We start from the raw sequence: 21407 nt of genomic DNA, 5'->3' as shown, positions 1-21407 counted from the left end.
AAAAGTTCTAGAAAAATCGGAATAGAAAGGCACGATAGGTTTATTATTTAAATATTTTCAATATAATTCACTCTGCATTTGATTATCCAATAACGCAAATACAATAATGAAAAAATGTTTCTTCCCAATCTTCTTATACTAGGAAAAAAATATATTTAATGCTTTAGTGCTTTATTTTACGTTTATAATTTATCACATAAATTGAAATAAATAAACAACGATATTCAAAGTTTGTTTCTTATCCATGAGGTTTCTCATTTCATGTCACACAGGTAGCATAGTGTCATCCTTACCTTCTATCTGTCACTCACACAGACAGTGCAGGAGTGGAGACATACAAATAAATTATTCCCTTTTTTTTTAATGAAAAATTAAGTTGTATAAAATATATATTATTATCATTATTATAAAAATTGGTACAATATATAAATATCTTTTTTTAATTTGATAAATATATATCTTTTAAATTTGTATAAATTAAACAGACAAATACACATATTATATAAGCATAGTATATACGGATGGATGCTACATAGGATATAAAATTATTATGTACAATAAATATGTCTATTTTTTTTGAATTTTTATACAAATTTAAGTATCGATTTATATACGCGTTTATCGTTCTATCATTGTTGATGGGACCCACAATCTCATAATTTGATTACTCATTATTATCCCTCTAATTGCGTGGCACGTGTCCACCGCATCACCGTGTACCCCTCATTTCTCGCCTACAATCGCATGTATCACGCTATTCACCACTATAAAAAAGGTATCCACGTAACAGAATATAATTTGAAGAACAATAATAATAATTAAACAATTTTCAGTTCCATTTTCAGGAATATGTCTTCTTCAGTAGTGCAATTTACTGCTTCACAGCAAAACAACAGTGATGATGGAAATGAACGGCTTGATTCTGATCAACATCTTCATCCGACGGTTCACAATGTCTCTCACACTTCTGAAATTTTTCTGCAAGCTGCAATCTCTCTCAAAGATCAGGTCAGTTATTATTGGTTGAAAATTGTGGTTGCTTCGTATTGATTGAATGTTTTGATAATCTGTTGCTAGTTGATCAAGTTTTTGTAATATCACTAGAAGAAAAAACTAGATTTAGTTTAGAATGTTATAGCTAACTAGAGTAATTTGTACGATTTTTTTTTTGATGATTTGTTGCTAATTATTCAAGTTTTTGCAATATTTTCGTACAGGAAAAAAATATATTCCGAATTTTGTTTCTAATGTGTTGCTAGATAGAGTAATTAATAGATGATAATTTGTTGCTAAGGATTTATAATTTACTGGTAACTTTGTTTTTTTAATCATTTGAGCTAATGTGTTTGAGTTTGAGAATTGAGATCGGCTGTATTTTGCTAAATTCGTGTAGCGGATTTTTTTTCTCAGCTATGAAAATTGAGAAATTGTAATTTCGTGGAAACTGAATTAAAATAAAGGAGATCGGAGATTTTCTCATTTTTTTCATTTTTTTTTGCCGGAAAATCCGCCGGATATTGTTATAGTACGGAAAAGTTCGCGAGAACTACTGTATATATCCATTTTCCTGTCGAAAAACGCCGGGAAACGGTTATTTTCTGGTGTAAATTTGCGTAGTGCGCGGAGATCTTGGCAACTGAATGCTTGAATTTTGTGTGATTATGTGATGAATTCAGATAGTAGAAATGACATGGAAAGAGAACGGAAGGAGTACCAGCAGTGTCACAGATCCAACGATGTATACAGGTTTGCTAGGGACGGCGTTTACCTGTTTGAGGTCGTACGAGTCCACCGGTGATCGGAAGGACTTGGAATTGTGCTCGGAGATAGTTGACTCGTGTGCCGACCTTGCACGCACATTCACGAGGTTCTTACTTTTTCCTCTTCTAATTATTTAAATCAACTTACTCCTAATACTCAATTGAATGAGTAATTAACTCGACTTAAGAACGTTTGTTTGGTGTGATGGAATAAAGAAATATCTTTTTGAACTATAAGACTACGTCAAGAGTTGGTGTAGGGCCAATTAATTGGAAAATATAATAGGGAGATCAACATATACCCATTAAAGTTATGCCTTATGTTTTATATAAAAAAAATGCACGTTTAATTACTCTGTAATAGCTTTAGGTATGCAGTGTCTAAAGTGAGTCTGGTTGATATTCATGCATTTCTAGCTAAAATTACAACAAATATGATTTAAGCGGATAGTACTATGAAATATTTGGGAAGGTGGAATACAAAGTTTCTTCTGATTTTTCAGACTTATTAATGGTGACGGGATAGTGACAAAGCATGCTAGGAAAAAAAGTACTTTCATTCCTTGTTCTTTTAGCTTTGTATTTTATTGTGTTTCTCTGTGCTGGTCCAAGCATGTATTAATGACATGAGAAAGTGCTTCTGCTTTCTTTGTCAAAAATTGAATTCTGACTTGTTCTTTGATTAGTAAAGTTTATTTTTGTGGTCACGGAGGACAATTGTAAAGGGAACAACTGGGTTAAGATATAATCTTGTACAGACAAAAGAATCACATCTTGGATAATATCATGCTAGATTTTGGTCTTTGCAAGAGCTGTCGCCGTCACTCCCCAGAACTTGAATCAGATGTCATATACCTTAAGACATCTCCAAAAGACACATGCTAAAATATTGAAGTGTGGGATGTGTAACGTGGAGCAATCAAGTCTACACTATTGTGGAACTCTCCCTCCGTCCCCCTACTGGTCGCGAAGTTTAAGAAGAAAGAAAAGCATTTTTAGCTTATGGTCTAATATAAATCTAGATATTTGTGTGACTATTAAATGAGATGTGTTACGTGGAGCAATCTGGTTACACCTTTGTGGAACTCTACCTCTGTCCCCGTCTCAATTCATGCTATTGGTCGCTTAAAGAAGAAAAACGTTTTGAACTTGTGGTCTAAAATTAATCTGGATATTTATGTGACTATAAAATCATCTTATTAAAGATAATCATCTTATTCTTTTGCGACGAACTAAAATGAAATTGTATCACATAAATTGAGACAAAGGAAATAATATAGTACATGTAATGGAATATAGAACGATATGATTACATGTATCATACGCGGGCTTGATCTTTTGATCTTTGGGAGCCCACTAGTGATTGGAATCGAATCAAGTTGTGAGTTTGTAGGTATGATTTTAGTGTGTAAAATTCTTTTACTAAGTCTTTATCTTTGGGTCATCATATATCGAATCGTTCAAATGTTTCTTATCTTTGTACTTTTTGGGGACCAGACATGTGACTTTTCTGTGTGGAAGAGGAGGGGTCTATGCACTTGGTGCTGTTGCTGCCAACTATTGTGGGGACCAACACAAACGTGACTTGTATTTGAACCATTTCCTTGAGGTACCAAACACAATCCTATTATGGTATTAATTGACTTCATATGAGTTGCTTCACTAGCATTTTACTGGAAATTTTGGGAAGCTAATGTTCGAAGGCGGATCAACATAATTAGAGGCCTAAAATCTAAAAAAACTTTATCTGTGTTTCTTTATTTTTCTGAACTTTAGATTATTACTTAATATCAGCAATAGATCATTTTTGCTCAACTTCGGGATTTCATGTTCATCAGAGAATACTCTACGTCCTTTAGATAGGTGGACCATGTAGGTGGGATATTTGGGACACTCCTGAAGGTTTATGAAGAGTTATAACTCTGTTGCCCTGAAACTTTATCCTAGTTGTGATGAATAATTTGTCAAGTAACCTGAATGGTAGGAGAGACTTCTTTATTTATGTTTATTGGATTGGTAATTTCCGATTGGAGATGATTGGAATTAACATTGTCTGCTCATAACTGGTTGTTCTCTTCAGCCATTCATTTTATTTTGAGGGGGGGTTTGAAACTGTTAACTTAGAAGATTGTTTCATACAAATGACTTGTACTAGGTAACGGCCAACATGACCAAATCGTACTTGTAGAGGATTTCACAAGGATGGTATATAATGGATAATACTTGTTCTTCCTAATTGCTTAGGGTAAACATTTGACCTGGTGAGGAAGAAAATATTTTCTAGAGACATGCTTGTGTGATTAGTTATACGCTTGCAAATCAAATGCACTGGAGAATCCACAGCATTAGCACTGGTTTGTTCTTCCATGTGGAACCACATAATGTAATGGTGATTGCTTCAGCATCTAATGCAAAAATGTATCTCATTATGTTGTTATCATTGCTTTAGCCCTCTACATCATCTATGTCCAGATGCTTCTCTGCTATTGTAGTAAGTTGTTTGGTTCAGCCCCCACTCCAAGCTACATTTTAATCTGTATTATTTATTACTTTCAGGTAGCACAAGAGAGAGCCCTTCCTGTTGGACCTGAAGATGGAGGTTTTGGAATGTCATATGACCTCCTTTATGGACGAGCTGGCTTCTTATGGGCAGCTTTGTTTATCAGGAAGTACTTGGGAGTGGAGTCAGTACCAGATGATAGTCTTATGCCTGTGGTTGAAGCAATACTAGCAGGAGGGAGAGCAGGCGCATCTGATAACCCCGCCTGCCCTCTGATGTATAGATGGCACGGGACAAGGTATTGGGGTGCAGCTCACGGCCTTGCTGGTATTCTACACGTGTTACTTCATTTTCCACTCTCTCAAGAAGATATTGAAGATGTTAAGGAAACCTTAAGGTACATGATGAGCAACAGGTTTCCCCACAGTGGTAATTATCCTGTCAGTGAAGGGAATCCAAGAGACAAGCTGGTTCAATGGTCCCATGGTGCCACAGGCATTACCATTACTATGTGCAAAGTATCTGAGGTTAGTACCTGTTAGATTGAGGCAATGAGCTTTCTAGTTATACCCCGTACTTATAATCAGTGACATATTCAAAGAAAATAAGAAATCAACTACAAAAATGTTAAGCATATTCTTATTCCCTGTTCCAGTGTTCAATCTGGGATTTTCCGGACTTCTCCGAACCAATATTGGGTTTCTATTAAGGTTCTTTTTTTCAAGCCGGAGAAGCATCCCATCTATTGGGCTTCTAGAGCCAGGGACAGAGCTGGATGGAAGCAAAGGGGTCTTAATTAAATTTCCTTGTCAGAAAATTATTCTGTGGACGATATGTGTACCTATAACTATTGAATTCCTTGCATAAAGGGCAGAGTGATCCATATAAAGGTGATTAAAAATGTTTTAGGTTGCAAATTTGAATGTGAAGCGTGGTACTCTTGCATTTTTCTGAATCATTTTGCTAGAATTTCTGATTCTACTACTATGACCACACTGAAGGCCGGGAAACGGGCAACAAGAAAGAGTATCATAGTTACAACTTGGTGATCAAATTAGTGAGGAATGAGGATGAACAATGCCTTTTTTTTCTCTTCTGCTGCAGGTACTGTCAGATGATAGGGAGTTTCGTGATGCTGCAATAGAAGGTGGAGAGGTAGTGTGGAAAAGTGGGTTGGTCGAGAAAGTGGGACTTGCAGATGGAGCATCTGGAAATGCCTATGCCTTCCTCTCCCTGTATCGGCTAACTGGGGAGAGTATATACGAAGAAAGAGCAAAAGCTTTTGCAAGCTGCTTGTATCAAAATGCAAGAACGATCATGAACGAAAGGGAACACAATGAAGCAGATCATTCCTACTCCCTTTTCCAAGGATTAGGTGGTGTTGCTTGTTTCTTGTTCGACTTACTTGCACCAAAGAATTCCAGGTTCCCTGGCTATGAACTTTGAACTGATCTTGTTTTGAGTTAAGAGAGTTTGGCCTAACGTAAGGGGAAAAAAGAAGGCAAAGTAGTAGTTTCAATAGTGCAAGTTTATATAAGGTCAATCAGAAGGGTGGACAGTGGAATACTCCCTTGATTCCTGGTGTGACAAAATACTAGTACGCTGTGCAAACACGAATCTTGTATATATTTGATGTTTATGTACCACTTTTTTACGATCTGTTAACGGCCCCTTTTGCCTGCTCCCATGCGTTCTACTACATATTTTGTGTTCTTCTAAATAGCAAGAGTAAAATTACTCAGATTATTACATGGTAAATACATATGTTGAACTACAAATAAGCTTAGAAAATATGGTACTTGATCAATAGGACACTGTTTATCTTGTGTTGCACATCTTATTCCTATCTGCCTTCCATCTTTTCTACTAGTCTTCTACATAAACTCTGGGAACATGAGCAATTTTCCAGTAATCCCCACTTTGACTGCTCTTAAGTTGCACTGTTACCAACAACTTTTCAGAAATTTTTTCAAGTGAAAGATACTGAAGCTTGCTCAAATGCTCAATCCCAAAGGGCAACTCCTCCATTAATAGGCAGTTGCGCAGTTGAAGCTCTTCAAGAAAAGGCATTGCACCTTCTTCCACTTTCATTTGTCTCAGTTTAGTAGAGTGCCAAATACATAGTTTCTTCAGTTTCTTGAATCCACCTGCCCTGAACCTCAATTCTTCGCCTTCGTATGCTCGGTCTAGCATGAGGTTCATAAGGCTTGGCAAATCTTGAAGAATGTCTAGTGCATTGTCCATTAACTTGCTCCATTTTAGAGTAACAGTGGATAAGGCTTGAAGAGTGGTCATCCATTGTGGAAACCTCTCTAAACGACCTTCGAAGGTTAATGTTCGAAGGGATGAGTGTGTAGAAGATAGGGGATAGTGCAAATCAATAATTTCACTTACCCCATAAGATGAGATAGTTAATTGCTGAAGATCTATCAACTTGTCAAGGGAAGAACAAAAATCCCTCCCATGTTTTCTTCTCAGCCTCGCGATGAATAACATTCTTAGTCTTGTTAATTTTCCCAATTCGATCACTGTGGTTGTAGTTGCATTGATAAGATTCACCGCTTCTAAGGACACCAGGGTCCCTATCTTCTTAGGAGCTTTGAAACCATGAAAAAACCCAGCACCACGTCGATAAATGAAGATATGGCAAAGGTATTGGAGGTTTAGTATCTCAACAGGTAATTTTTCTACCAAAGTATCCCTTAGGTCCAAAAACTGAAGGCTCTCTAGCTTCCCTATTGATCCTGGCAGGTGTTTTATCTTAGTACTCCTCAAGTTTAGAAACTTGAGATGAAACAATTCAAAGACTTCTTCAGGGATTTTCGTCAGCGGGGCTTCTGTCAAGTCTAACACCTCGAGTAGCTTAAAACTGCCTGATAACAGCTTCTGCAAGAATGAACTAGAGACAGAATTCGTTGACCCGAGGGTTATTAGAGAGTGAAGATGCTTAAACTGATCAATGTCTTGTATATCACTAGCCAACTGATCATGGATCACAAGATGTCTTGTTTTGGGAGGCTTCGTAGTAGTTTCTTCGCCATTAGCTATAGTTGTTGTGACCCTTTCTGGTGATTTAGAAAGAATGATTTCATACCACAAGTTATGGATGGTGAAGGAGTCTAATCTTCCATCTGAGTACCTTTCAGCAACTTGGATCAAGCTTCTGTTTGCGAGTTCGTTGAGATAGCTATCAGCAACTTGTGCTACTGCTTTCTCTTCTCTTTCTAGGATAAATCCTTGTGCTGCCAACAGTCGAATCAGTCTCATCTTATCGATGACATAATATTTTGGAATTATGCTCAGATAAGTGAAACAAGACTTGAGATAGAAAGGCAGATCTTGATAACATAGATTCAGTAGCCTTTCGATATGCTCGTCTTTGCTATAACTACCTTGTAGCTTGTCGACAAGGCTGTTATAAAACATCTCCCACGCCTCTGTTCTGTTCCGTTTAGTAGCCAGTGCACCAGCAATCACCAAGATCGCCATTGGCAAACCGTTGCATTTTTCTATGATATCTTTGGAGACTTGCACCAAAGATGGAGGACAGAGTAGGCTGCCTGAGAATGCCTTTCTGCAGAAAAGAATCCAAGATTCTTCTTCAGACAAAGGGTTCATTTTATAGAAATGATTATGATAACCAGGTTCTAAACAGATGGTATGTATATCAGTATTACGCGACGTGATGATGACCCTACTGCCACAGTTTTCAATAGGAAACAAGCCTTTGAGAGCCCTCCACGAGCGAACACCAGGGACATCATCAAGGACAACAAAGTACCTTGATGACTCAAGGACAACTTGAATGAACTCTGCCAACATGTCGGAATCCATGGCGTCAATTGCTTGACGAGATTGGTCATTTTCTGGGGTAATTATACTCCTTAATAGCTCCTTAACAGTAGAAAACCTTGAAACCTCAATCCACATTACACAATTGAAATGCTTCTTCACTGAAGCATCATCATAGACTTTCTTGACCAGGGTAGTTTTCCCTATACCTCTTGTTCCAATTACACAATACAGTTTCCATTCTGGATCATCCGAAAGTAGCCAATCGAGAAGCAGTGATTTGCAACCTTCAACGCCAACAAGATCAACATCATCGTCAAGAGGTACGTCTTCATGACTGCTATTACACAATATATCACTTGTTATAACACCATATTTCTGAAGAAATGCTTTATGTCCTGCAGAAATGACGATGACTCGGGCCTTGATACCTTCCAACAACATCGAAAGGTTATCATTTTGAGCTTCAAACTTCTTCTCAGACATTAAAGAAGAATGATGAGGTTTCTTCCATGGCCATGTTCCCTTTTCTTGAAAATTACTGCATGTGACAACATGTTTTTCAAGAATGTCTTGAACATCATGTGCAAGATCTTGTACTTGCTTGATCCATAACTGTAACTCATCATCTTCTTCGTCTTCGTTTGCATCGGCTACTCTTGAAAAAGCCTTCATTTTTTCAAATGCATCTCTGATATACACTATTTCATCTTGAAAATTTTGAAGAAACTTCTGTCCAGGATGGAGTAAAGCTGAAAGTTTATGTAACAGAAAGGCAACAGCACTCTCTGCCATTTTTTTCGCGCTAAGTATAACACTATTGCTAGTTTCTTTAACAAATTTATGCAAGATTATGGTATGATTAATGGACTTTGGTGATCAATTTATGTAGATTAAACTTTGAAATTTGTGTTTTGATTATTGCAATTTGCAAAGTTAAGAAATATTAAATGCCAAGTTACTATTTTTTTTATTCATTGTGCTATAATATTAAGCTGACTTTGAGCCCAACGTGGCTGGTAAATTTGACAATTGATTCATTTGACTACAGGCTGTATACAAACATGGTTAGATCAACTTGAATATTTGCATATCAGAATGTATATTATATGCTTCCTTGAATATTTGCAATCAGAATGTATATTATATGCTTCCTTGAATATTTGCAATCAGAATGTATATTATATGCTTCTTTTATTAAATCTGAGCTAGTATGAATGAGATAATTGAATAAGGTGGAGCTACATGAAGCCTAGTAGGTTCATCCGATAAATACGTTGTTCATTCTGTATTTTTAAGATACTTAGAACAAAAAATATTGAAGGATTTGATAGAAAATAACAAAGTTTAAAGAGTATTTTTAAAACTAGAAAATTAGAATCAGTAGACAAAATAGAATAAGAAATAAATTAGAAATAATATACGTACAAAATAGTTCTTCTTTAACAAGAAAATTGAACCTATTGAATGTTCGGTGATTATTTCTCTCGAGTATCTGAGGTTCATTGAACATATTCTCTTAGGATATTACTCACTAGTGTATCGCTATCTATAACCACGGTGTCAGCGAACAAGTACACTTAGCACACTAGTTTTAGTGGTAGTAAGAAACAGATTAGAAACAATATACGTACAAAATAGTTCTTCTCTAACAAGAAAATTGAGCTCTTCGAATGTTCGGTGATTATTTCTCTCAAATATCTGAGGTTTATGGAACATCTTCTCAATTTTACTCACTGGTGTATCGGTATCTATAACTACGATGTCGGCGAACAACTACACTTAGCATACTAATTTTAGTAGTAGTAGAAGTCCAAAAGTCCCTCTATTTATAGACAGAAAAGGATTGCGTGGAAACGTTCTTATTTCTGGGAATGATCACAAGCTTTTGAAAAAGCTACAATCTTTCGAAAATGTTACAACTTATCATAAAAATCACAATTTCTCATAAAGTTCATTCACACCTTTTAAAACCCAACAAAATTTATTTTAGTTGATCATCATTTGGTATTCCTAATCTCGATCTCCAAAACCCCACTTGCTTCGTCTGAAATAATATTTCTTTGCTTACTTATTAAATATAAAAAAGTAACCAAATTTTTAAATATATTTAAAGAAAAACATTTTCCTCTTCCAAAAAAATACACATTTTATAATCTCAAAATAGACATATATGCGTGTGAGAAAATGCTTGATCAATATTAATGGTGTATTGTCTTTGTCCTTTTGACATTTGGTTCCTATAATTTAATGAAAGTTTATTGTCAATCTAATGATTTCATTATCAGCTTATTATATATGCCAGTTGTTTATGATTATTAATATGCATATTTGGCTTTATCAGTTCACCTCTAATCTTTACTACCTTTACAGCTTGTTTAGGATGAGTATTATATATATCGTTTCATAATATTTTATATTATATTATGCTCCACATTCAAACATATATATATATAGATATATATTGTAGCTTTATAATGTGATGCACTAGAATTTTGAAGAATAAGCTAGTAATATAATTTATAAAGAAAAAGTAGTATATGAGGCAAATTATCAAGTGGCAATATAGAATTATTATATAAATAAGGACAAATTGGAATAAATATAAGGAAATGATGCGATTATATTAAATTGATCATTGCATAAAATGATTATATATCAATTGATTCGATAATATTATATAATAAAATTTAAATAACATATATATATGGAAAGATAATATTTTTTTTGTATTTAAAAAGAAAGCAGGAAAAGCAAACACATTATGGGGGTGGGATATATTGGAATGGTCAAGCAGTGAGAATGTTGAATAGGTAAGAAAGAGATAATAAATTTGAAATGTCGCTTATGAATTTGTATTAAAAAATATAATTTCTTTTCATTTTTAATCAACTAATTTTTTTAAAAATATATATATTTTAATCAAACAAACATAAAAAAAATTGAAAATATTTTCTGAATTAAATTTGATAAGTAGGGAATACTCCAATGGTGACAAAGGAGGGAATAAAATTGTAAGGATATGGTTACTCTTATCTCACCAACTTTCTTGCACTTTATATGGCTGATAACTTACTTGCTCATGATTTGTCTAAACTTTATAAAGGGGGTTTAGGGGTGGGGGTGGGGGTTGTGAAGTTGCAAGGCTAGCAAGGGTCTCAAATTTCGAGTTTGAATAATTCAGATTTACGCCACATATAAAATTATGATTTTTTAGTTTTATTGATTAAAGTAAAAAGTAAAAACATATAATATAAGTTTAGAAATATCACGTTGGCTTTAGAATTTAAAGATTTTCGTTTACAATTTTGCAAAGAATTCACAATATTTGTATCACTAATGTAGCTCCCCAGTCACACGAAGACGGAATTCAGGATTTAAAATTTATAGATTTGACTTTTAAGATTTTTTTGAATTCATATTTTAAAATTATGGGTTCAGACTAACTCTTTATTGTAATATTGATTATCATATTTTTCACTAAACCATTAATATTAAAGTTGACGGAGAAAATGAAAAAAGAATCCCATTCGTTTCATCACATCACTTTTTTTTTATATGGGCGGAGTTAAAAGGCAGAAGAGGTTCATCTTGATGAATAAAATGTCTCACATACGTGAATGAAAAGAATTTTGAGATCCTTATATCAGAAATCTCTTCCTCTTGAGCTACTTTTTGGAACGTGAATTAAGCCTCAAATCTAATTCAACATGGTATCAAAGTCATGCTCAATAAAATCGGACTATGCATAGATGTCGTCCTACATTGAAATTACGATCTCTTTATAAGACTTAGACAATCATACATCCAAAACCTTTCTTCGTCAAAAAATTACATTCTTTTTACTACAAAAATCCTGAGCCATCATTGATCTTTTGTCATCTTTTTTATGTTAGTCTTCTCTTTTTAGTTTCAGGCATTTAAATATACCACGTTGGTAGGTTCAATATATCTTAAAATTACACTAAAAATTCAATCCATTGGAACAGTGCCACGTGTCTACCATTCTCTAGTGTTTGTTCTTGTCAAGTAGGACTACTTGATCAACAATTCACTTTAGTTATTATTATAAATAGTGCCTTACATGTATTAATTTTTTTTGTTTTCAAAATACTCAATTTATACATTTTTTTTATTAATATAATGGAAAGGTATGAAGTTTTGAAAGATATTGGTTCTGGCAATTTTGGTGTAGCTAAGTTAGTCAAAGATAAGTTGACAAATGAGCTTTATGCTGTCAAGTATATTGAGAGAGGAAAAAAGGTTTGTGTTGCTTTATTTTATTTTTTTCTCTTTTCGGCGCTCCGCATCTGAGGTCAAGGATTAGGGTAGAATGTTAGTAAGTAACTGAATGTTGTTGCTCGTTGTGTGGGAAAAGTAGAGTGCTTGCCTCATCTTCTCCTTCTAGTAGAGTATTATTTAGTTATCGTGTAGTTTCTTATCTTTTAACGTATATTACTATTTGTTGCTTTGGTTGTTTTGTGTTTTTATATTATCGTCTTATTTTCTTACAATCCCGCGTAGAATACTTTTATTTTAAGCTGACGGTCTATCGGAAATAGGTCCACTCCATAAAAGTAGGGTTAAAGGTAGGGTAAAGGTCTGGGTGTATTCTACCTTCCACATACCTCACTTGTAAATTAGACTGGTTATGTTGTTGTTGTTAGAGTCCGATATCCACTTTGGGGCTCTAACTAAGCCTGATTTGTGTTGTGTAAGGCCTATTAAAAGGGAAAACGCTCTCTACCAGGATTTTTGTTATATCTAGAACTTGAAACTTTTTGAGTAATTCATAATTCATGTGGTGGTAATGGAGTATGTATTGTTGATCTTGTTAATTGACAAAATTCATTTTTGCTATTCTTTCTTACTTTATTTTGTTTGTGCAGATTGATGAACATGTTCAAAGAGAAATCATGAATCATAGGTCCTTGAGGCATCCCAATATCATTAGATTCAAGGAGGTAATTACCTTTTTCAACGTCTCGTCTAAAAGCTTAAACTAAAAATGAGAGCGCACACCACACACTTATTCACTTAATTATGTTTTCAACACATTCGATGGACCAAGTTTTAAAGCATGTTGTTCATTATTGTGTAGGTATTTCTTACCCCAACTCATCTAGCTATAGTGATGGAATATGCTGCTGGTGGAGAGCTTTTTGAAAGAATATGCAATGCTGGTAGATTCAGTGAAGATGAGGTAACACACACACACAAAAAAAAAATAATATATGTTGCTCGGATTTTCCAAAAATGTTACCCCATTTTTGGAGGGTTTGACACGCACCCTAAAGCATTTTTTAAGAGTCTGAGCATAACATAGATAAACACTCAAATTAGTTCCTCTTCTTCTTGGAAGTTTGAGATACGCGCATCTATTTTTAAATTTTGATCCATCTTTTAGAATTTCGAATACATATGTGATTATATCAAGCACTATCACATCGAATCTCATCAGAACTCTGAAACTAATCATGTTTGGACGAGAGTAGTACTAGGATGAGAGACTCCTTAGGAATTAAGTTCTCGTGTTACATCCCTCCTTCTATCGAAACTAAGCTTAATTTCGTTTATTAAATTATAATTTTTTTGCTTAAAAGTCCCAAATTGTTTTACTACTTTGAGCTCTTTTTTTTATGTTATCTGTCCTGTTTTTTGTTATATTTTTCAGGCAAGATTTTTCTTTCAACAACTAATATCAGGAGTCAGTTACTGTCACTCAATGGTAAAATTGAGACCTATTACTTCATTTGAATTAATTTATTCTTTTATAGTGCGGTTCTTTTCTGAGCTCTACTAACGCGGGATGCTTCTCTAACTCTTATATGATACTCATGTTCTATGACATGCATTGTGATGTCCAAAATATTTTTTTTGAATGCAGCAAATTTGTCATAGAGATCTCAAGCTCGAAAACACGCTCTTAGATGGTAGCTCAAAACCGCGTCTTAAAATATGCGATTTTGGCTACTCAAAGGCAATGATCTTGAAACTCTACTCTATGTTGAAATTTGATTGTTTTTTCTTCAAAATAGTTTCTCATTGTTGTACGTATAATTCATTGTTTAGTCATCAGTCTTGCATTCTCAACCTAAATCTACTGTTGGAACACCGGCCTATATTGCCCCAGAAGTCCTATCGAGAAAAGAGTATGATGGGAAGGTACAATTATAACGATCTGAGTAATAGTTTGATCGTATATCGTCAGTATATATAACTTAAATTCGTTCATTTGCATCAACTATTTGTTTGACTTGAACTTCATGGTTTAAATGTCATTATTTTGGATGTAAAAGCTAGCAGATGTTTGGTCTTGTGGGGTAACATTATATGTGATGCTTGTTGGTGCTTATCCTTTTGAAGATCCTCAAGATCCAAGAAATTTCAGGAAAACTTTAACAGTAAGTTATGATTCTTTTTTATAAAAAAAAAAAACGCGTTAATTTCATGTATGTTCATTGAATGTTACTCAGTATAACATACGTGAAATTTTGATTTATGACAGAGGATATTAAGCGTTCAGTATTCAATCCCTTATTACGTTCGAGTTTCAAAGGAGTGTAAGCTTCTTTTATCTCAAATATTTGTAGCTGACCCTAGCAAGGTATTTTTCACTTCAAATTTGTATATTTTTTGTTGTTTTTATTGATAATTAAGTAATTATTGTATATTTTTTGTGTATATGTAGAGAATAACTATTGAAGAGATTAAAAAACAACCTTGGTTTCTAAAGGATTTGCCTATAGAATATATGGAAGGAGAGGATGCAAGTTTACAAATGAAAGAAGAAAATGAACCAACTCAAAGTATTGATGAAGTGTTGGCTATAATTCAAGAGGCAAAAAAGCCAGGAGAAGGGCCCAAAGGTTTTGATTTATTTGTCAATGGAATTAGTACCATTGATTTCGATGATGATGATTCAGATATTGATGATGATACTGATGATGAGATAGAGACCAGTGGGGAATTTGTTTGTGCATTATGAGTGTTGCATGTGTACAATAGACTCGATGTAATCAGATTCTTTATCAGGTTTTGCGTATGGCAAGAAATTAATGTAGATTATGAGATAGAGATGAGTGAAGTTTTTTTTTTTTATCTTTGTATTATGAGTGTTACATGTGTAGATTTGATGTGGTTTGATTGTTTTTTGAATTTTATGGTGTATAATGGAAGGTTATTTATGATGAGTGTTACTTTATATTGTGTCATGAAGGTCAAAGTCAACGTTAAACCATGATTAAATGATATTTTTCCTTTTACTTAATCTCTTATATATAATGCTTAAGAAATTATCTAATTTTGACAAGAAGTTAAAGGTCTTTATAAGATTATACCATATAGAAATATTCATCATATATGAACCTTTTGATTATATCACTATATAAAAAAAAATAACGGTATTAAATATTGACATTAATAAAAAGTGCTAAAGTCTTTATCAGCATTAATTAAGTGTCGTTAGAACTCAATATCGCTAAAGGCTTTAGAGACACATACAAAGACTGTCAATTGCCGCTAAAAATACAGATTTAACGACAATTAAAAATTAATTATCGCTAATGATCATTTTTGTTGTAGTATATATAACATTCTTATAATTGTATATAAACACTACAAGTTGTACTTGTGTTTTAAACCACAAGTACATTATGCCAATAAAATTGCATAGATAATTTATTTTGTTAATATCCGAAGATTTATATATCTGATCCTAACTTTCTTTTTTTTTAATTGGTTACAAGGTTTCCATGGTATATATTTTTGGGGGGAAAAGGAACAGGATAATGTTTTTGTGCTGCTTATATTAATTCTTATGTATCCTCCCAATAATTGATATGTGTGTCCCACTTATATATAAGTTAGTAACAATTTTGTGCTATAATAGTTGTCTTTAATTATTGATTCTTTGGATTGCTAGATCTTGAAGTTTCCCATAATAATGTTAATGGATAGGGCTGACTAAATAGAACAAATAACCATCTAATCATATACATCAAAAATATCTTTACGAGAATTAATTAACGATAATAGATTAATTATTACGAAATATATTTTTTTAGTTGTATTTAATACTTTTTTTATAGATATCTCTAAAGTTTATAGTAACATTGGATCTAATGACAATTAACTAATGTTGATAAGATTTTAGCGCTTTTTATTAATGTGCATATTTATTACCGTCAAAAGTTATTTTTATTGTAATGATAATAGATCAAAGATAGATATTATTCATAAATTCGCTAAAGAATAAATATTCAGATGAGTAATATGATTTTTTTTATGGAATTCATTAGAGGTATGTTTTTGATTAAAAAAAATGATTGTTCTGGTGTATTTCTACTATTTTTTAAAAAATTAATACGTAAGTCATTCATATAACAATACTCATTTATTCACTTGTTATTTTTTAATTTTCAGTTTTATATTTGTGTTTATTTATGATCATGTTATTCCCATCAATTAACTTATTTTTTTAATAAATCATATATTATAATAAGAGGGAATCAAAAAAGTTAAAAGTTGAATTACGATTTTACCCTTATTATAAATTTGAATGTTATAAAGATATTTAACTATTTAATTTAAATATTAAATTATATTATGCCGGGAAGGGAGTAGAAGAAGAAGCCCTCGTGACACGGCTGCATAAATTAGCATATCATCCGAATAGATTTACAGAGAAATATTGTCAATCAAATCGACTTTTTTGTGTTAGCTTATCTTATTCTTCTTGAATTGTCTCGAATTACCTACGGAGTTTGAGGGGTTCACTAGATTTTTGATTCCTTCTCCATTTCTGAGAGCTGGGAAAGATAAATATTACTATATTATTTCTTCCCTCTCTTCTTCTTCCTCCCTGACTTCATACTCGCTCTATCCCAACAAAAAGCGCAGAGTTCCATTTGGGGGGTGTGTCTAGATATAATCAAAATGTTAATGACTTTTCAACTTCTTTAGAATAATTTTTAATTAAAATATCTAATTTAATTTATTTTCTTGAAATTATTTAAAATATTACTTTTTCGTTTCATATTTATTTCGGGATTCAATGAATTTGATTATCAAAGTTGAATTACTTTTTTGCCTTTTACTTAATAAAAATATTTAATAAATAAAAATAACTAATCTAATTAGTAATATCATTTAAATTGTTACACAAGCTAATTAAATAGGAGTAATATTTTAATTATCACTCAAATTACAACAGCCTATACTCAATGTTTTGGAATTGCTAGCTTTTTCATCTTATTAAAATTGTCCTCTATTCAATATTTTGATTTTGTTTCAACTTCCTCAAATTATGAAACATTAATGTGAAGTTCATGAATCTGTTAAGCCCTTAGTATAGTTTATCTTTTACTATATAATTATATATGCATTTATCCCATTAATTTTAAATTTGTCATTTCTTTTAATTTTCATCCGTTAGAAAACTTTTCATGTACTCTATTAAGTTATATACAAATACACATAACATTTAAAAAAAATATAGGATGCAGTTTCAATTAATTTGCGTTACTATTCAAATTATATCATACAATTGAAAACTTGAGATTCTTGTAGCCGATTGCATATTTGAGGCAACAATGTCAAAGAACCATTTCGTGGTAGTTTACCTATCATGTGTTGTTGATTAATTAGTTAAAATTGTTGCGTCTTTATTTTGTTATTCTTTAATTTATCTTACACTTTAATTTATGTAAGTGCATGTATTACTACAGAAAAAAAAATGTTATATATGAGATTATATACTTTTGAGGTTTAATCAAAAATTTGAAGTTATTAGTTTAATGTGGTGTTGCAATGCATGAAAAACATTGATTTTAATAGTTTGTCATGTTACATTCGATATATATATATATAAACTATTTTACTAATTATTTATGTTAAATTCAAAAAAGAAATGACTCAGAAGTTTAAATCAGACAAAAAGTAATCTTCCTTTCAAATTCATATAACTCATATTATTTTCTTAAAAAGAATTACTTAACGTGAAATACACGTGCGTTGCACGTATTCAAAAACTAGTATTAAATATAGACAGACAAAATATTACATTCCTTTTTGTTCAACTTATTTTTAATCCATTTATATTCAACCCGACCCCTTTTTACCACTCTAGTCATGGAAGACATTAGAAAATGGGAAAGTTTCGCATCAATCATGCAACACATAAGATAATTAAACATTAAACAACATTATGAATGTGTGTTGACCTTTATAACAACATCCTCAACGCTTAGTGATAGGGACTTGAATTAATATTAATAAACTAATTATATAATAGTAGAGTTGATAACATAATCATATTGTTTTTGTACTTTTTGAAAAAAAAATATTAAAATAATGATAGTAAGTTATACAAACATCTCAAACTTTAAACATATATACAAATTTTATTTTACTAAATTACATTATACATAAGTTATACAATTTCAAAACTCCACTCCACGTAATTATCAATTAAGTAAAAATATAGTTATAATGAATAATTAACCAGTATATGTTTATATAATCATGTAAGCATCCCCCCACAAAAAAAGGCTTTTTTATTGATGTCCATCCTATTAGGAGGCCCATTATGAAGATCAATTGGCCCAAAAGGCTTTTTATTGAGGTCCATTATCATTTTCGTTTCATTTAAATTCTATTTTTTTTCAATTAGAATATTGTTAACATGACCAAAAAAAAAAAAGTAACACATTAATAAGTGATTGGGCTATTTTTCTCATTTCTAATAATGTTTCTATGAGTTATATATCTTTTTAAGGCATCCCACTAGCCAAACCATCAAACATACATAGAAACAAGTCAACTTGCTATACTATCATTACCATTAATAACAAAAGCAAAGTTCTAATTTTACCCTTTTTGGTTTGAAGTCTCAAACAAGACTGCAACACCGGGTCTATAGCTATTAACCACCCTACAATCGCGTCTTATCTCACCAGGACGCCCCGACTGTAGATCACCCATCTTAACCATTCCTTCGGCAAAATCATTAAAAAACCTTTCTTGATCAACACTATACTCCTCAACATACTCCCTCGTTATAGAGTTAGTAAAAAGCGTTTCATCAGAATTCAGAAACCCTCTCTCGTTCATCAAATCTTTGAAATACTGATTGTCAAACAGCTCAGGCGTTGCATCTAAATCTCCGGTCACATTCCCATCACCACCAAGTGGACAAAGTTTGTCTAGCTTTTCTCTAAATGATGGTTCAATGGCGGGGTCAGGACGCCCCGAGCCGGACTGATTGTATAGCCTAAACACAATGGAGAAACATCTTCCTTTGCCAATGGAATGAGAGCCAGAGAGGGATACAAGATCTTGGACTGAAAGATTGTATCTACTAAAAAGATCAATGAGATATGTTGCATTTGATCTTGGACTTGGCATGATTTGGTTTGAGTCTTCTTGGCTTGCTGTTAAACTGTCTAGTCTTCCCAACTTTACTTCCCAATATGGACCTCCACTCTAATAGAGTAAAAAGATAAAAACAAATAACAGTAGTTGTTTTAGCTTATTTCACGCTCATTACGAAAAACAAGTAAATATAATAGATAGTTTGACTAAGTTGTGCAATATTTATTAGTAGATATTTCTTAAGAATTGATGTAAGGGTATAATTGGAAACTATTGCTTATTTCAGTCTTGAATTATTATAAAAACAACTTATTTTGGGAGGGGGGAGGGGGCTAATCAAATACCATTTGTTTTCTTTACATTTAATGGGGGCGGCAGAAAATATAAAGTGATTTCTTATTGATAATCTAAACAGAGTTGTTTGTTCATGAATAAATTAACAACTTATTTTGGGATGGGAGACTAATCAAATACCTTCTTTTTTTTTATATTCGAGGGACGGCGGAAAATATGAAGTGATTTCTTATTGATAATCTAAACAGAGTTGTTTTTTCATAAATAAATTAACAACTTATTTTGGGATGGGGGACTAATCAAATACTATTTGTTTTCTTTACATTCAGGGGCGACGGAAAATACGAAGTGATTTCTTATCGATAATCTAAACAAAATTGTTTTTTCATGAATAAATTAACAACTTATTTTGAGATGGGGGACTAATCAAATACCATTTGTTTTCTTTACATTCGAGGGGCGGCGGAAAATACAAAGTGATTACTTATCGATAATCTAAACAGAGTTGTTTGTTCATGAATAAATTAACAACTTATTTTGGGATGAGGGACTAATCAACTACCATTTGTTTTCTTTACATATGAGGGGCGACGGAAAATACAAAGTGATTCTTGTCGATAATCTAAACAGAGTTATTTCTTCGTGAATAAATTGAATACTTGAAATACTTGATATTTAAAGATAATTTCAAATAATTATTTCTTTATCAAACTTGAATATACATAATTTTAAAGTATGGAAAATATATTTTGGGAGTATTTACAAGTTTTCACTCGAAAAAGAAATTTTCAAATTTTTTATCTCAAAGTTACCCTTCAAAATAATTTTAACTTTCCACATCTCAACCAAATCAATACCAAAAACCTACTAAAATTTAATGGGAAAATGTTTATATCAAATTTGTAACGCTCCGCCGCTCCCACTCCGCCCCACCCCCACCCCCAATCGATATCACTACTAGGGCAAACTCATACTTTCGCGGCTTATAGACGCCAAATGTACCTTGTGAAGACGGTGATGGCGATGGCGACGGCGACACTCCCAAAGTGATGACCCCCCCACCCTCCTCCTTTTCTCCCTGCCTCCCCTACCCCACCACCACACGACCCACACACAAAAAAGTAATTAAAAAATAATGATCTTTTTCCTTTTTAAGAAATGAAAGTAAAAAGATAAAAGAATAAGAAAAAAATTTACCAGAACAACAGCATCTCTAGCAGCAATGATTAAAAGATCAGCACAAGAAACAACGCCAGGACAAGCTTGCTCCAAAGCCTCTTTAATTTCATCAACAACTTCATAAGACCTCAATGAATTTATATTAGATAAAGCTAACTTTTCACCAAGCATGTTTGGTGTATCATCCAACAACAAAGAAGCATCACATCCCTAAAAAAAAAATCAAACAACACAAAACATTAGACAAAAAGAATCAATCTTTATGGGGAAAAAATCAAGAACACAAAACATTAACCAAAAAGAACCAATTTTTATGGCAAAAAAAATCAAGAACACAAAACATTAACCAAAAAGAACCAATCTTTATGGGGAAAAAAATCAACAACTCAAAACATTAACCAAAAAAGAACCAATTTGTATGGCCAAAAAATTAAGAACACAAAACATTAACCAAAAAGAACCAATCTTTATGGGGGGAAAAAGGGGTGGGGTGAGGGTGGGGGGTGGGG

The 21407-nt window shown here is 32.8% G+C and overlaps 4 protein-coding genes across 10 annotated transcripts in view; 2 read left to right on the top strand and 2 right to left on the bottom strand.

Annotated features, from left to right (window-relative positions):
- The first annotated feature begins 788 nt into the window (after nt 1-788).
- Nucleotides 789-5959, top strand: LOC107003033 (lanC-like protein GCL1). Its single transcript, XM_015201277.2, has 5 exons — nt 789-1008; nt 1677-1867; nt 3258-3369; nt 4317-4787; nt 5365-5959. Exons 1-5 carry the CDS (start codon nt 850-852, stop codon nt 5704-5706), a joined length of 1275 nt encoding a protein of 424 aa, XP_015056763.1. The 5' UTR covers nt 789-849; the 3' UTR covers nt 5707-5959.
- A 167-nt stretch (nt 5960-6126) lies between these two features.
- LOC107003032 (disease resistance protein RPM1-like) lies at nt 6127-8847 on the bottom strand. Its single transcript, XM_015201276.2, has one exon. It carries the CDS (start codon nt 8845-8847, stop codon nt 6127-6129), a length of 2721 nt encoding a protein of 906 aa, XP_015056762.1.
- A 42-nt stretch (nt 8848-8889) lies between these two features.
- On the top strand, nt 8890-15266 carry LOC107003318 (serine/threonine-protein kinase SAPK2). Of its 7 annotated transcripts, none has more exons than XM_027912994.1 (9): nt 8890-8908; nt 12942-13016; nt 13154-13255; nt 13727-13780; nt 13940-14032; nt 14125-14217; nt 14352-14456; nt 14561-14659; nt 14744-15266. In XM_027912994.1, the coding sequence occupies exons 1-9, from the start codon at nt 8906-8908 to the stop codon at nt 15038-15040; spliced, it is 921 nt and encodes a 306-aa protein (XP_027768795.1). In that variant the 5' UTR covers nt 8890-8905; the 3' UTR covers nt 15041-15266. The 7 variants fall into 7 exon arrangements, with proteins under 7 accessions (XP_027768795.1, XP_027768796.1, XP_015057113.1 ...); XM_027912995.1 differs by lacking the exon at nt 8890-8908 and adding an exon at nt 11747-11765; XM_015201627.2 differs by lacking the exon at nt 8890-8908 and adding an exon at nt 12013-12315.
- Nucleotides 15267-18762: 3496 nt separating this feature from the next.
- The window catches only part of LOC107003434 (peroxidase 17), a 5990-nt gene continuing 3345 nt past the window's right edge, over nt 18763-21407 (bottom strand). Inside the window, exons 2-3 of the mRNA XM_015201763.2 lie at nt 20917-21108; nt 18763-19536 (exon numbers count right to left, since the gene is read on the bottom strand). Coding sequence (XP_015057249.1) covers nt 18922-19536; nt 20917-21108 — 807 coding nt within the window. The 3' untranslated portion in view covers nt 18763-18921. The remainder of the gene's footprint in view (nt 19537-20916; nt 21109-21407) is intronic.

The sequence above is a fragment of the Solanum pennellii genome, chromosome 11 (genome assembly GCF_001406875.1).
Source record: "Solanum pennellii chromosome 11, SPENNV200".
Classification (NCBI taxonomy): domain Eukaryota; kingdom Viridiplantae; phylum Streptophyta; class Magnoliopsida; order Solanales; family Solanaceae; genus Solanum; species Solanum pennellii.
Note: the sequence above shows the minus strand (reverse complement) of the source record. Positions and strands in the feature narration are given on the sequence as shown.